The sequence below is a fragment of the Schistocerca americana genome, chromosome 7 (genome assembly GCF_021461395.2).
Source record: "Schistocerca americana isolate TAMUIC-IGC-003095 chromosome 7, iqSchAmer2.1, whole genome shotgun sequence".
In the NCBI taxonomy this organism is placed as follows: domain Eukaryota; kingdom Metazoa; phylum Arthropoda; class Insecta; order Orthoptera; family Acrididae; genus Schistocerca; species Schistocerca americana.
In genome coordinates, this window is record NC_060125.1 from 468,948,656 (window position 1) to 468,965,118 (window position 16,463).

The following is a 16,463-nucleotide window of genomic DNA, read 5'->3' on the forward strand; positions in this document are numbered from 1 at the left end:
CCCCCAATCCATATTAACCTACTACGTTTTCTTCTCTCCCTTTTCCTACTACCGAATTCCAGTCACCCATGACTATTAAATTTTCGTCTCCCTTCACTATCTGAATAATTTCTTTTATTTCATCATACATTTCTTCAATTTCTTCGTCATCTGCAGAGCTAGTTGGCATATAAACTTGTACTACTGTAGTAGGCTTGGGCTTCATGTCTATCTTGGCCACAATAATGCGTTCACTATGCTGTTTGTAGTAGCTTACCCGCATTCCTATTCATTACCCCTATTTGACTTTGTATTTATAACCCTGTATTCACCTGCCCAAAAGTCTTGTTCTTCCTGCCACCGAACTTCAATAACTCCTACTATATGTAACTTTAACCTATCCATTTCCCTTTTTAAATTTTCTAACCTACCTGCCCGATTAAGGGATCTGACATTCCATGCTCCGATCCGTAGAACGCCAGTTTTCTTTCTCCTGATAACGACGTCCTCTTGAGTAGGCCCCACCCGGAGATCCGAATGGGGGACTAATTTACCTCCGGAATATTTTACCCAAGAGGACGCCATCATCATTAACCATACTGTAAAGTTGCATTCCCTCGGGAAAAATTACGGCTGTTGTTTCCCCTTGCTTTCAACCGTTCACAGAACCAGCACAGCAAGGCCATTTTGGTTAGTGTTACGAGGCCAGATCAGTCAATCATCCAGACTGTTGCCCCTGCAACTACTGAAAAGGCTGCTGCCCCTCTTCAGGATCCGTGCGTTTGTCTGGCCTCTCAACAGATACCCCTCTGTTGTGGTTGCACCTACAGTACAGCTATCTGTATCGCTGAGGCACGCAAGCCTCCTAACCAACGGCAAGGTCCATGGTTCATGGGGGGAGGAGTATTCCAGTCAACATCATCAAAAGCTTTCACTAAGTCTGCAAATGTAAACCCATCTTCTAAAATATGTTTTAGGGTCAGTATTGACTTGCTTGTTCCTATATTTTTGTGAAATCCAAACTGATCTTCACTGAGGTTGGCTTCTACCAGTTTTTCCTCTCTTATGCAAAGAATTCATTGTAGTAGTTTGCAACCATGACTATTTAAACTGATAGTTCAATAAAACTCACATCTATCAGCACCTGTTTTCTTTAGAATTGGAATTATTAAATTCTTCTTGAAGTATGAAGGTATTTTGCCTATGTCATATATCTTGTACAACAGATAAAAGAGTTTTGTCCTGGTGGCTCTCCCAAGGCTATCAATAGTTTCAACAGAATGTTGTGTATTCATGGGACCATGTTTCAACTTAGGTCTTTCACTGCTCTCTCAAATTCTTCTTGCAGTATCATATCTCCCACCTCATCTTCATCTATGCCCTCTTCCAGTTCAATAATACTGCCTATAAATTTATCTCCTGTGTATAGACCCTCTATACAAACTTAAGTAGCTTCACAGGTGATGAGGAGGTTGAAGAAATATATGGTGACATAAGAGAAAAGAAATTATTCATATAGTTAAGGGAGATGAAAATTTAATTGTGGTGGGAGAATGGAATTCAGTAAGAGAAAAAGGAAGAGAAGGGATAACAGTAGGTGAATATGGACTGGAGCAAAAGAATGAAAGAGGGAGCTGCCTGGTAGAATTTTGTGCAGAGTGTAATTTAATCACTGGTAACACTTGGTTTAAGAATCATGAAAGAAGGTTGCATATATGTAAGAGACCTGGAGACACTAAAGAAGGTTGAGGATAGTTGGAAATGAAATAATATGATGGAAAAATACAGCCACAACTGTGAATAAAATAGATATTTATTCATTTTTGAACCAACATGTGTATGAAAAGTAAAAATTACACTGTATTAAAACACATGTTTATTTTAAGCATGAATGCAAAGCATAAATGGAGGCAGGGGGAGTCTAGTTTGAAAATTATAGCAAAGTAAGGTGAACACTTATTTACAAATACACAAAACAATAATAAGCACAAAATATAAAATCTACATTACAATAGATACATTCAAAAATTTATTTGGAAATACCTGTGTACCACAAAATAAAATGATGAAACATAGTGGCTGTGATTCAACTCTACTAAGCATAAACTGCCCTCAGGGCACTAAAGAACATAGCTTTCAATCACATTGTAAATACCCACACATGTTGTGTGACTAAGAATGAAGTACATCTAATCTTTTTAGAGAAGGTGTAATCATATCAAAACTAGATTCAGGAAGCAGTACCTACAGATATCTAACTGGTGACTGAAGTAAATAATAAACCGCAAATAAGAAAAGATCTCAGGAGGGAGTGCAAGTGAAGTTGTGGATGAAGACCATAGCTAATTAGGGTACAATAAATAATTAAAATGTACATGATGTAAACAAGCTGTCTTATTATTCAGATTAACATTTTCTTTGTAATGAGTAGTAAAATGTCTACCTGTCTTGCCTATGTAGGACTCACAAGATCCTCTCTGTAACCTATACACCCTTGAGGAACCAGATTTATCTGCATCAGAGCCTCTTCCATGAGCACCCAACCTACATCGTAATTTGAATTTAAATTGGTGGTTTGTATGAAATGTAGCCTTAAGTCTTTTTGGAAAAGCACTTGCCAATGAATCTGATATAGGTCCCCTATATTGCATTAAAAGATATTTCTTGGCTTTTATTATCCTGTTACAGCCTTTTATTTTATGGTACACAGATTGTGCCAATAAATGTAGGTATGATTATTGAATGTATCTATTGTAATGCAGATTTTGTATTTTATGCTTGTTATTCTTTTGTATATTTGTAAATAAGTGTTACACCTTACTTTGCTATAGTCTTCAGCCTAGAATCTCTGTGCCTCTCCTATGCCCCCTCCTTCACCCTCGGTCTCCTCCACCCTGGGTTCTTCCCTTATCTTTTGAACCATTTTGTCCCATCTATCTTATCCACCTCCCTTTACTTACCACCTTCCTTTTCCCCCTCCCCCTTTCCCATACCTCCCCTTTCAGCCCATCCTTCCCCTGGCCCTTTCCTTCTTATTTCACTGACTGCCCAGATGCTATTGTTAATATAATTATGGTTCATTTCTTTCGTTTCTACGCTGCTGGGTGTGGTCTTACTTTTATATATGACGTAATGCGCAATCCATATTGGTCTATTTTATTTCAGTTAAATGTAAAAGTGTATAGTTTTGTGAATATATTTTATTTGCATACTATTTTTTAAACATTTATTTGCTATTTATTGCTTTTTTGACCTCTGTCTGCCACACCTGTACTACAAGGTATCAACACAGTGTATGCTATTTTGTAGCAGTGTTGTGTATTCCACTGTCTATGAAAATGTATTGACATATTGCATGCCTTATGACATGCAGGTCCTATTATCTTTGAATTTATATTTTAGGCCTTAGTATTATATTGCACTTATTTCAAAATAATTTAATTGGATAGATAAAACATCTACTCACCAAGTGGTGGCAGAATACACACAAAAAAAGAGGGTTGTAATTAGGCAAGCTTGTGGAGCCAGTGGGTCATTCTTTGGACAGAAGGGGTGAAGGGGAAGGAAGAGGGGTGAAGGAAAAGGACTGGAGATGTCTAGGAAAAGGGGTAGATTTCAGAAAAGTCACACAGAACTGTGGGACATGGTGGACTTACCCCATGGTATGAGAAGGAAGGACTGATTGTTGGGCACTGAAATCGATGAGATTTGAAAATCTGAGACCTTAAAGGTGGAAGACAGGGTAATGATCACTGCTTAAACATCATGCTTGAGTTAATAAGAGTGAAAATCTAAGTGCATTGTACATAACAGAAGTGGGAGGGGGCAGTGAAAAATAGATAGGTAAAACAATGAAAGGTGTAGAAAAATAAAACAGAGTGAAGAAAAGAGTAACTACTGTGAAGATATGCTGAGACAGAAGAAATTAATATAAATTAAGGCCACGTGGGTGGCAAGAACCAAGGACGTGTTGTAGCACAAGTTCCCACCTGCGAACTTCTGGGAAACTGGTGTCTGCAGGAAGAATCCAGATGGCACGTGTGGTGAAACTTGCACTGAGGTCATGATTATCACATTGTAGAGCATGCTGTGCAATAGGATATTGCATGTTGCCATTTTCTGTTGATTAGCACATTTACAAAACATGTGTATGTGCCAGTTATGTTGCGTAATCAGTTTTTGTACATGGTCTGTTTTTAAGATTGTGGATTACAGTAGAGACAACCTTGCCTGAAATAAAAGAATCATGGTTCGATGAGGGCACCACCTCTTCTAGGTTTCCTAATAGAGTCTACGGTATGTTGACCTATATTATTCATTAATGAACATCAGTGATGTTCACTTGGGACCAGACATATATGTATCAAAATCATTTAATTTGATTCTGTATGTACATTTAAATTTGCAAGCTTTAGTTTATACCATTTGCGATATTCAATCCATTTATGCTTTGTACCATACTTAATGTAGGCATGTGTTTTGATATACCGTATTTTTAATTTTTACTTTTTTTTAATAAGTTGGTTTGAAAATGAGTATTAACCCAAAACCAGTCACCCACTGAAGAAATATCTATTTTATTTGGAAGACTGGCTGTCTTTTTGCATTATAATTCAATAAAAATTGCTATCACGTAACATCCAGCATGCTGAAAGTATGCAGATAAAATGTCAATGATATGGGTAATATATCTTTTGTCTTTTTTCCTTGTTGTTGTTGTTGTTGTGGTCTTCAGTCCTGAGACTGGTTTGATGCAGCTCTCCATGCTACTCTATCCTGTGCAAACTTCTTCATCTCCCAGTACCTACTGCAACCTACATCCTTCTGAATCTGCTTAGTGTATTCATCTCTTGGTCTCCCTCTACGATTTTTACCCTCCACGCTGCCCTCCAATCCTAAATTGGTGATCCCTCGATGTCTCAGAACATGTCCTACCAACCGATCCCTTCTTCTAGTCAAGTTGTGCCACAAGCTCCTCTTCTCCCCAATTCTATTCAATACCCCCTCATTAGTTATGTGATCTACCCATCTAATCTTCAGCATTCTTCTGTAGCACCACATTTCGAAAGCTTCTATTCTCTTCTTGTCTAAGCTCTTTATCGTCCACGTTTCACTTCCATACATGGCTACACTCCATGCAAATACTTTCAGAAACGACTTCCTGACATTTAAATCTATACTCGATGTTAACAAATTTCTCTTCTTCAGAAACGCTTTCCTTGCCATTGCCAGTCTACATTTTATATCCTCTCTACTTCGACCATCATCAGTTATTTTGCTCCCCAAATAGCAAAACTCCTTTACTACTTTAAGTGTCTCATTTCATCCTTGTTTTGCTTTTGTTGATGTTCATCTTATACCCTCCTTTCAAGACACTGTCCATTCCGTTCAACTGCTCTTCCAAGTCCTTTGCTGTCTCTGACAGAATTACAATGTCATTGGCAAACCTCAAATTTTTTTTTCTCCTCCAAGGATTTTAATACCTACTCGGAACTTTTCTTTTGTTTCCTTTGTTGCTTGCTCAATATACAGATTGAATAACATCGGGGAGAGGCTACAACCCTGTCTCACTCCCTTCCCAACCACTGCTTCCCTTGCATGTCCCTCAACTCTTATAACTGCCATTTGGTTTCTATACAAATTGTAAATAGCCTTTCGCTCCTTATATTTTACCCCTGCCACCTTCAGAATTTGAAAGAGAGTATTCCAGTCAACATTGTCAAAAGCTTTCTCTAAGTCTACAAATGCTAGAAGCGTAGGTTTGCCTTTCCTTAATCTAGCTTCTAAGATAAGCCGTAGGGTCAGTATTGCCTCACGTGTTCCGACATTTCTATGGAATCCAAACTGATCTTCCCCGAGGTCGGCTTCTACTAGTTTTTCCATTCGTCTGTAAAGAACTCTCGTTAGTATTTTGCAGCCATGACTTACTAAACTGATAGTTCGGTAATTTTCACATCTGTCAACACCTGCTTTCTTTGGGATTGGAATTATTATATTCTTCTTGAAGTCTGAGGGTATTTCGCCTGTGTCATACATCTTGCTCACCAGATGGTAGAGTTTTGTCAGAACTGGTTCTCCCAAGGCCATCAGTAGTTTTAATGGAATGTCGTCTACTCCCGGGGGCCTTGTTTTGACTCAGGTCTTTCTGTGCTCTGTCAGACTCTTCACGCAATATCATATCTCCCATTTCATCTTCATCTACATCCTCTGCCATTTCCATAATATTGTCCTCAAATACATCGCCCTTGTATAGACCCTCTATACACTCCTTCCGCCTTTCTCTGCTTTCCCTACTTTGCTTAGAACTGGGTTTCCATCTGAGCTCTTGATATTCATGCAAGTGGTTCTCCTTTCTCCAAAGGTCTCTTTAATTTTCCTGTAGGCAGTATCTATCTTACCCCTAATGAGATAAGCCTGGACATCCTTACATTTGTCCTCTAGCCATCCCTGCTTAGCCATTTTGCACTTCCTGTTGGTATAATTTTTGAGACGTTTGTTTCCTTTTTGCCCACTTCATTTACTGCATTTTAATATTTTCTCCTTTCATCAATTAAATTCAATATTTCTTCTGTTACCCAAGTATTTCTACTAGCCCTTGTCTTTTTACCTACTTGATACTCTGCTGCCTTCACTACTTCATCCCTCAGAGCTGCCCATTCTTCTTCTACTGTATTTCTTTCCCCCATTCCTGATCTATTGTTCCCTTATGCTCTCCCTGAAACTCTGTACAATCTCTGGTTTAGTCAGTTTATCCATGTCACATCTCCTTAAATTCCCACCTTTTTGCAGTTTCTTCAGTTTTAATCTACAGTTCATATCCAATAGATTGTGGTCAGAGTCCACATCTGCCCCTGGAAATGTCTTACAATTTAAAACCTGTTTCCAAAATCTCTGTCTTACCATTATATAATCTATCTGATCCTTTTAGTATCTCCAGGGTTCTTCCATGTATACAACCTTCATTCATGATTCTTGAACCAAGTGTTAGCTATGATTAAGTTATGCTCTGCGCAAAATTCTACCAGGCGGCTTCCTTTTTCATTTCTTAGCCTCAATCCATATTCACCTACTATGTTTTCTTCTCTCCCTTTTCCTACTCTTGAATTCCAGTCACCTATGACTATTAAATTTTTGTCTCCCTTCACTACCTGAATAATTTCTTTTATCTCATCATGCATTTCATCAATTTCTTCATCATCTGCAGAGCTACTTGGCATATAAACTTGTACTACTGTAGTAGGCGTGGGCTTCGTGTCTATCTTGGCCACAATAATGCGTTCACTATGCTGTTTGTAGTATCTTACCCGTACTCCTATTTTTTTATTCATTATTAAACCTACTCCTGCAATACCACTATTTGATTTTGTATTTATAACCCTGTATTCACCTGACCAGAAGTCTTGTTCCTCCTGCCACCGAACTTCACTAATTAGTACTATATCTAACTTTAACCTATCTATTTCCCTTTTTAAATTTTCTAACCTACCTGCCCGATTAAGGGAACTGACATTCCATGCTCCGATCTGTAGAACGCCAGTTTTCTTTCTCCTGATAACAACGTCCTCTTGAGTAGTCCCCACCCGGAGATCCGAATGGGGGACTTTTTCCTTATTGCAAATATTATTATAGGGAACAAACCAAACTAGATAATCAGGAACACTAGTTGTTCATCAGCACTACTCATCATAAAATCAACATCAAAGATCCACATACTATGCCTCTCCAGTAGTTTCTGCCAAATATTACTAAGATCCATTAAAATTCCTGTAGTTGGCCTACCACTATCGGTATTGTTGTCTTTCATGTTTTCTGTTGCTTGATGTAGGTAAAAAATTCAAACTTGAGTATATATTTTTTTATTTCCCCAAAACTAGTTCCTATATTTCTAAAGTGGCTCTTCTTGATGCAGAAATTGCCAGTTTACATAACTCAACAATTTTGTGACTGTTTAAGTGTGATTTTGTGTCACATGTTGTTATTTTCAGTATGAAGACTGATTTGATGCAGTTCTACATGTTAGTTTGTTCTGTACAAGTATCTTCAGCTCTGCATAACTAGTGTTGTCTACACCCATTTGAGCCTGCTCTCTATAATCTGGTGCCTCCTTCCCAATTTTCCATCCATAACCAAATTAGCGGTGCCTCATTATATGTCATGTATACTCATCCGTCTTTTAATCAAATTGTGCCAATTCAATACCTCCTCATTAGCAATTGATCTACCAATCTAATCTTCACCATTTAAATGCTTATATTTTCCTCTTAGTGATGCTGGCTATTATCCATATTTCACTTCCATACAAATACTTCCAGAAAACACTTAATAACATTTAATATGTTATCCATTAGTGATGTGTTTCTCTTTTCTTGAAAGATTGTCTTACTATTACTAGTTTGAAATTTGTTTCCCCTTTCCTTCTGCCACTGTCAGATATTTTGCTGTCCAATTGGCAAAACTCATTTAAACTTTTAGTGCCTCATTTTCTAATCTGATTCTTCCATCATCTGGCTGAACTGAAGTACACTCTAATGCATAATGTTTCCTAAGAATTTTCTAGGATGATGTGTTGCAACAGTCATCATGAAAGCAACACAAACAGCCTTCACTTCTCCTCCCAATGACTTCTTGGGAGATTACACACTTGTCATTTCTGAATGCATCTATTTTGTATAAATGATACATATTAAATACACTACCTGAACAAAAGTATCAGGACACCTAAAGTCAACATTAATATGGGGTGTGTCCACTTTTCACCTTTGTGATGGGTTGGACTCTACTGGGACAGTTTCTATCAGGCATTTGAATGTTTTTGGAGTGGCAGCCTATTTTTCCTCAAGATCTGAAATCAGAGAAGGTAGTGACGCTGGATTCTGGGTTCTGGAGTGAAGTTGATGTCCTAATTCACTCCAAAGGTATTCCATTGGGTTCAGATCAGGACTTTGACAGGCCAGTCCATTTCAGGAACGTTATTGTCCACAAACTATTGCTTCGCTGTTGCTGCTTTATGACAGGGTGCTTTGTCATGCTGGTACAAACAACCATTAGTGCTGTAAAATGTGTTCATCTCTATCTGCATTCAGCATTTTCTTAAGTGCTATAAGGGGACCGTACCCTAACCACATAATAGAAAAGAATCATACTGTAATGCCATCTCCTCTGTACATCACTGTTGATACTATGCATGATGCCATGTAGTGTTCTCCAAACCCAAACCTTTCATCGGATTGCAACGGGATGTAACATGATTTATAAATCCAAATCACTTATTTCTGGTCATCCCATGGCATCACTCTTTATGCCACTCTGAACATTGCTTAGCAATGACTAAAGAAATGTGTGGCTTATGAGGTACTGCTTGATCATTGTCCTGCATTCTCTTTAACTCTCTCCACACAATCACTGTGCTAGCTAGCTGGCCAGCTGGTGGCACTTTATAACTCGTGAGTAATTCCTTCCACTGATTTCATTCAGTTTTTACAGCCTCTCACAGCAATGCTTGAGAATCCATGTTCAAAATCCTGTGCTCTTTTGACTGACCCATTCTGTTGTTACTGTGTGTTTACTGATGACACAACACTCCTCGCCTGCTTTTATAGTGGTGAGTCTGCCTCTCATTACAACCAGAGGTCAGTTTGACATTACATAAGGTGATTGGATACTTTTGATCAAGTATCTAATAACTATTTTGTGAAAGATAATGCTTAAATGATTTCTGAATGCTGTTGCAGGGAAGTACGTGAGTTATACCTGTATTTATGGCATGTGTAAATATTTGTATGTAACTCTAAGAGACTTGAGGCACATAAAATGTCAGGATATTTCCAGTAGTGGCACATTGTTACATATAATGTGAAAATTTCATATGCAGAAATCTTGTAACCAATGACTTGTTACAACTTAGTATGACAGTAATTAGTCAACACTTTCTGTCACGTAAATCTGTGTGTGTTTGTGTGTGTGTGTGTGTGTGTGTGTGTGTGTGTGTGTGTGTGTGTGTTTAGGAGATGTATTTAATGTAGTTAGTGATTTAAGAGTATTAGCATCTTTTTATGTAAGCTCAGGATGCTGTCTAAGTCCACGAAAGTGCTAAACCAAATGTGCTTGTATCTCTGATTCTTGAAGTACTAACAGTGAAAAAAAAGGTAATCAAGTACTTGACTTTGGTGTTTTTATCTTTTACTTGTCCCTTGCTTTTGACACTGTGAACCACGAAATTCTTTTAGAAAAATTGGAAGCGTTGGGTATACATGGGATAGGAAAAAAATGGTTTGAATCATACCTAAAAAACAGAACACAGGTTGTAGGACTGACATCAACTTACTACAACCCCAAAATAAATTCAGTATCAGAGGCAAAAAATTTAGAAATAGGAGTACCAGAAGGCAGCATCCGAGGGCCCATATTGTTTCTTGTCTATATAAATGATTTTCACACCTCAGATGATGCAGCCAAAGCAATAATATTTGCAGATGATAATAGTGTGGTAATAAGTGCACCAAAGCAATTGCTACCAACAACTGCTGATAAAGTACTAAATTACATCCACTCTTGGTTCAATGCAAACAGGTTGACATTGAATGTAAATAAAACAAATTATATGCAGTTTGGGAAAAGATGTCAAAATGTAAATCTCGATCTGGTGTGGGGTGACAAAGCCTTAGACAGAGTGACATCCACAAAATTGCTGGGGATTCATGTGGATGAAAACTTACATTTTAATGACCACGTAATAAAACTTGCACAGAAACTTAATTCAGCCTGTTTTGCCCTCAGAATTATTGCAAATGTTTGTACCTCAGAGGGTGCCAGAATGGCATATTTCGGCTATTTGCAATCTCTTGCCACATACAGAATAATATTTTGGGGTTCCACAACAGGGCGCCTAAAACAAATTTTTTTGTTGCAGAAGAGGGCCATCCGAATAATAACTCACAGTCATCCACAGACACACTGCAAACCCATATTCAAAAAGCTTAGAATACTTACTATACCATCATTATACGTATACAAATGTGTATTGTATGTCAGGACCCACATTGCAGATTTTCAGACAAATGCCGACTTTCATAACTCCAATACCTGTAATAGCGCAGCACTCCATACTCAGCGAACAAAAAGAACGAATACACAAAGGCATGTGAGCCATATTGGTGCAAAACTGTACAACGCACTGCCAGTCAACATCAGGCAGTTAGTAGACGATAACAAATTTAAAACAGAATTTAAAAATTTCTAGTAGAACAATGTTTTTATTCTGTAAATGACTATGTAGGTCAATAAATTTTTTCTGATGATATTTATAGAGGCAAAATGGAAAATACTCTATCTGTACCTAATCATTCATTACCTAACCATTCATTATGTTTACATACTTAAAGGGCAGCTGTTGTGTGATGTAAATATATACTTAAGCAGTGTTGTGTATATAAGGACTTGCCGTTTAGGGAGGACAAAACTAAAGCCTTAAGAAAAACAGACTATGCATTTAAAATAACAAGCAGGAATGTGTATAGGCTACATTAATTTCATTGTATTATTATTAACTTCATTGTATTATTTTGTTTTGTACTTTTTTTACGTATATATTGTTTGTGTCCCATTTCTTTGAAATGGCTTACATGTACCCTTGACAACACCCATACAATATTTTTTGTCAAATGATGGATAAATAAAATAAATAAATAAATACTGTATCCTTTTTGTGTTTAATTCCTTTGTTTATGATTTATTCATCTTATTGTAGAAAATTGACAGCGTAAAGACAGCAGTGATGGAAACAGAGAATGAGAAGAACAATTTGAAAGACGAAAAACACAAATTACTAAATATATCTGATGAGTTTCAGAAAATGCAAGCATCACATAAAGAATTATTGTCACATATTAAGGTACAGTAAGTTAATAAACAAATATGTGTTTTTGTTTCAAGAGTAAATTAAGTTACATTCAGCATAAAAAGGAATAAAGAAACCCAACATCATCCGATACTTAATTGATATTGCTACCAAAAACTGATATTCATACTAAAATGGCATTTCAGTATTCTCTATTTTCTGCTGTTTCAAATTATGCTGAAGTTATGGTACTGAATGTGGCCAGTATGCTATCAGTATCAAATTAAATTCAGTCTGTTCCATATATTTATAGGTTAACTGTAATGACAGTTGAAATGACTTTGTAATTTAGACTTCCCTAAATCACTTGTACAATCTGAGCCTATTAACATTGATCAGACATTACATCTAATATTACCTCATAGGTGTAAAACTGAAATTTTATGGAACTCATTATTATGCCAAAGTATTGCTTGGAACTAGAACTTATTTGGGCTCTACTTGGATCAGAATTTGGTCACTATGCCAGCTACTCACTGTGTATCTGTGTCTCATAATAATAAAATTTTATCTTCTTCCTTACAGAATCATTACATTACACCTGGGTAGCTGCAACGGGGGTGGGGGGAGAAGGGATGAAGACAGAGAGGGGTGCAAGAGTTAGTACTTAGACCTGATATCTGTCTCTTTTTTGTAAAGACTTTTTATACATTACAGAATTCTCATACACTACTAGAAATGATTGTCATTGGTTTCACTTAACTACAGCTTCACAGAACTGTAGCACAATGTCACGGATGATGACAGTAAGAAATACTATGGCTGTAGCAGTCACTGCATATCTTATGTTCGTTTGGTAATCACACTGTTAATGAGAAATTACACCATTTCCTTTAGTGCAGCTGCACGGATGTGGACCTTAGAAGACCAGTGCTGAAACCAAACCCCCATCTTTTTTCTCTTGATCCACCCCTACTGGAGTGATACGGGGTAGTCCTGATTTATGGAGACTATTCAGTTTTACAGGCAGTTCATTGGACTGGTCCCCAGAGAACATGGCCGTGTTATACAGTGTATGCATGTGTTTCAATTAAAGTAAAGACTTTGTGAAAAATTGTTAGTCATTTGAAAGGTAAGCCACATTTTCTGAAATGTTGATACGCATGTTTTTATCTAGCCCATAGTCTATAGTAAGTGTAACGTTGTCAGTTTTGTATGAAAGCTTTGATTTTGCCAAGGTTTCAGGAAAATCCATCTTATAAATCTTACTGTGAATTGTTTGTTACAATTTTTAAATGATTTTTGACTTTTTCAGGAGCATAAGTATTATGCAAAAGACGAGACTCAGAATGGCCCATGGGTAGGTCTGATTGTGCCCTCGGACATGACTGCAGAAATATCTTTAAGAATTTGAAACAATAATTTCAACGAATGAAGCTCTATTTTATTACATTGTATATTTGATTATAACATAGATGATGAAACTTACCAAACAAAAGCGCTGGCAGGTCGATAGACACACAAACAAACACAAACATACACACAAAATTCTAGCTTTCGCAACCAATGGTTGCCTCGTCAGGAAAGAGGGAAGGAGAAGGAAAGACAAAAGGATATGGGTTTTAAGGGAGAGGGTAAGGAGTCATTCCAATCCCGGGAGCGGAAAGACTTACCTTAGGGGGAAAAAAGGACAGGTATACACTCGCACACACACACATATCCATCCACATATACACAGACACAAGCAGACATTTTCACTTCTGCTTGTGTCTGTGTATATGTGGATGGATATGTGTGTGTGTGCGAGTGTATACCTGTCCTTTTTTCCCCCTAAGGTAAGTCTTTCCGCTCCCGGGATTGGAATGACTCCTTACCCTCTCCCTTAAAACCCATATCCTTTTGTCTTTCCTTCTCCTTCCCTCTTTCCTGACGAGGCAACCATTGGTTGCGAAAGCTAGAATTTTGTGTGTATGTTTGTGTTTGTTTGTGTGTCTATCGACCTGCCAGCGCTTTTGTTTGGTAAGTTTCATCATCTTTCTTTTTAGACATATTTTTCCCACGTGGAATGTTTCCCTCTATTATATTCATATGATTATAACATAGTTTACGCACACTCTAAGAAGGGTTGGTGAGGAAGCCGTTGAGAGTAGCTGGGTTGATTGAAATTGAATGCCAGTTATCGGTACTGGTAATTATAAAATGCAATTCATTTATTGTAAGGATATAAAATGCACAATCGACTAACACTGAATGATGTGTGATTCTAATTACATGCAAAACAAACAGCTCCCAGTTTTTCTCTCATAATTCATTTGTGTTTCTTTCCCTATCAGTGCTACCAGGAATCCCACCATTTACAGAATCATTTATGTACTGTACCAAAACTACCAAACTGCAGTTTTGGTAGAGTGCAACACCAGCTGCAGCTAGTAAAGTACACCAGTGGCAAAAAAAAAACAAAAAAAAAAACAATCAATACCGTCAATGCGTGATAGCAATGGAAATGTTACCGATGATGGTGTCACTAAAGCAGAGTTACTAAATACAGTTTTCCGTAATTCCTTCACAAAAGAAGACAAAGTAAATATTCCAGAATTCGAAACTAGAACAGCTGTTAGCATGAGTGACATAAAAGTAAATTTCTTAAGTGTTGTGAAACAACTCAAATCACTTAAGATAGGCGAGTCTTCTGGTCCAGGTGGTATACCAGTCATGTTCCTTTCAGAGTATGCAGACACAATAGTGCCTTTCTTAGCAATCATATATAACCACTCACTTGAAGAAAGGTCTGTTCCTAAAGACTGGAAAGTAGCACAAGTCACACCAATATTCAAGAAATGAAATAGGAGTAACCCATTGAATTACAGACCCATATCACTGACCTCAATTTGCTGTAGGATTTTGGAGCATACACTGTACTCGAACATTATGAATCACCTTGAAGAAAATGACTTATTGCTACATAACCAACACGGATTCAGAAAATATTGTTCTCGTGCAACGCAGCTAGCTCTTTATTCCCATGAAGTAATGAGTGCTGTCGACAAGGGATTTCAGATCGATTCCATATTCCTAGATTTCCAGAAGGCTTTTGATACCGTTCCTCACAAGTGACTATTAATCAAATTGCATGCATATAGAGTATCGTCTCAGTTGTGTGACTGGATTCGTGATTTCCTCTCAGAGAAGTCACAGTTCATAGTGATAGATGGTAAATCATCAAGTGGAACAGAAGTGATATCTGGCGTTCCACAAGGTAGTGTCATAGGCCCTCTGCTGTTCCTGATTTACATAAATGATCTAGATGATAATCTGAGCAGCCCCCTTAGATTGTTTGCAGATGACGCTGTAATTTACCGTCTAGTAAAATCATCAGATGATCAATTCCAATTATAAAATGATCTAGAGAGAATATTTATATGGTGTGAAAAGTGGCAATTGGCACTAAACAAAGAAAATTGCAAGGTCATCCACATGGGCACTAAAAGAAATCCGATAAATTTTGGGTATACGATAAATCGCACAAATCTAAGGGCTGTCAATTCGACTAAATACCTAGGAGTTACAATTATGAGCAACATAAATTGGAAAGACCGCATAGGTAATATTATGAGGAAGGTGAAACGAAGACTGCACTTCATTGGCGGAACACTTAGAAGATGCGACAAACCCACTAAAGAGACAGCCTACATTACACTTGTCCATCCTCTGCTGGAATACTGCTAGGCGGTAAGGGATCCTTACCATGTAGGACTGATGGAGGACATCAAAAAAGTGCAAAGAAGGGCAGCTCGTTTTGTGATATCACGCAATAGGGCTGAGAGTGTCTCCGATGGGATACGCAAGTTGGGGTGGCAGTCACTGAAACAAAGGTGGTTTTCTATGCGGTGAGATCTATTTACGAAATTTCAATCACCAACTTTCTCTTCCGAATGTGAAAATATTTGGGGACACCCACCTACAACAAAGTTAGGAAACTACTGTGAAAGCAAAGAGAGCTTCACTCCAAGTTTAAATGCAGCCAAAACCTCTCAGACAAACAGAAGCTAAACAATGTCAAAGTTAGCGTAAGGAGGGCTATGCGTGAAGCGTTCAGTGAATTTGAAAGTAAAATTCTATGTACCGACTTGACAGAAAATCCTAGGAAGTTCTGGTCTTACGTTAAATCAGTAAGTGGCTCGAAACAGTGTATCCAGACACTCCAGGATGATGATGGCATTGAAACAGAGGATGACATGCGTAAAGCTGAAATACTAAACACCTTTTTCCAAAGCTGTTTCACAGAGGAAGACCACACTGCAGTTCCTTCTCTAAATCCTCGCACAAATGAAAAAATGGCTGACATCGAAATAAGTGTTCAAGGAGTAGAAAAGCAACTGGAATCACTCAACAGAGGAAAGTCCACTGGACCTGACGGGATACCAATTCGATTCTACACAGAGTACGCGAAAGAACTTGCCCCCCTTCTAGCAGCCGTGTACCGCAAGTCTCTAGAGGAACGGAAGGTTCCAAATGATTGGAAAAGAGCACAGGTAGTCCCAGTCTTCAAGAAGGATCGTCGAGCAGATGCGCAAAACTGTAGACCTATATCTCTGACGTCAATCTGTTGTAGAATTTTAGAACATGTTTTTTGCTCGAGTATCATGTC

The 16,463-nt window shown here is 37.8% G+C and overlaps 1 protein-coding gene across 7 annotated transcripts in view; it reads left to right on the forward strand.

The window, feature by feature from the left end:
* The window catches only part of LOC124622629 (myosin heavy chain, clone 203-like), a 223,350-nt gene that overhangs the window by 105,197 nt on the left and 101,690 nt on the right, over nucleotides 1-16,463 (forward strand). For all 7 annotated transcript variants that reach the window (XM_047148399.1, XM_047148398.1, XM_047148402.1 and 4 more), the window contains one exon: nucleotides 11,726-11,869. In XM_047148399.1, the coding sequence (XP_047004355.1) occupies nucleotides 11,726-11,869 (144 nt within the window). The remainder of the gene's footprint in view (nucleotides 1-11,725; nucleotides 11,870-16,463) is intronic.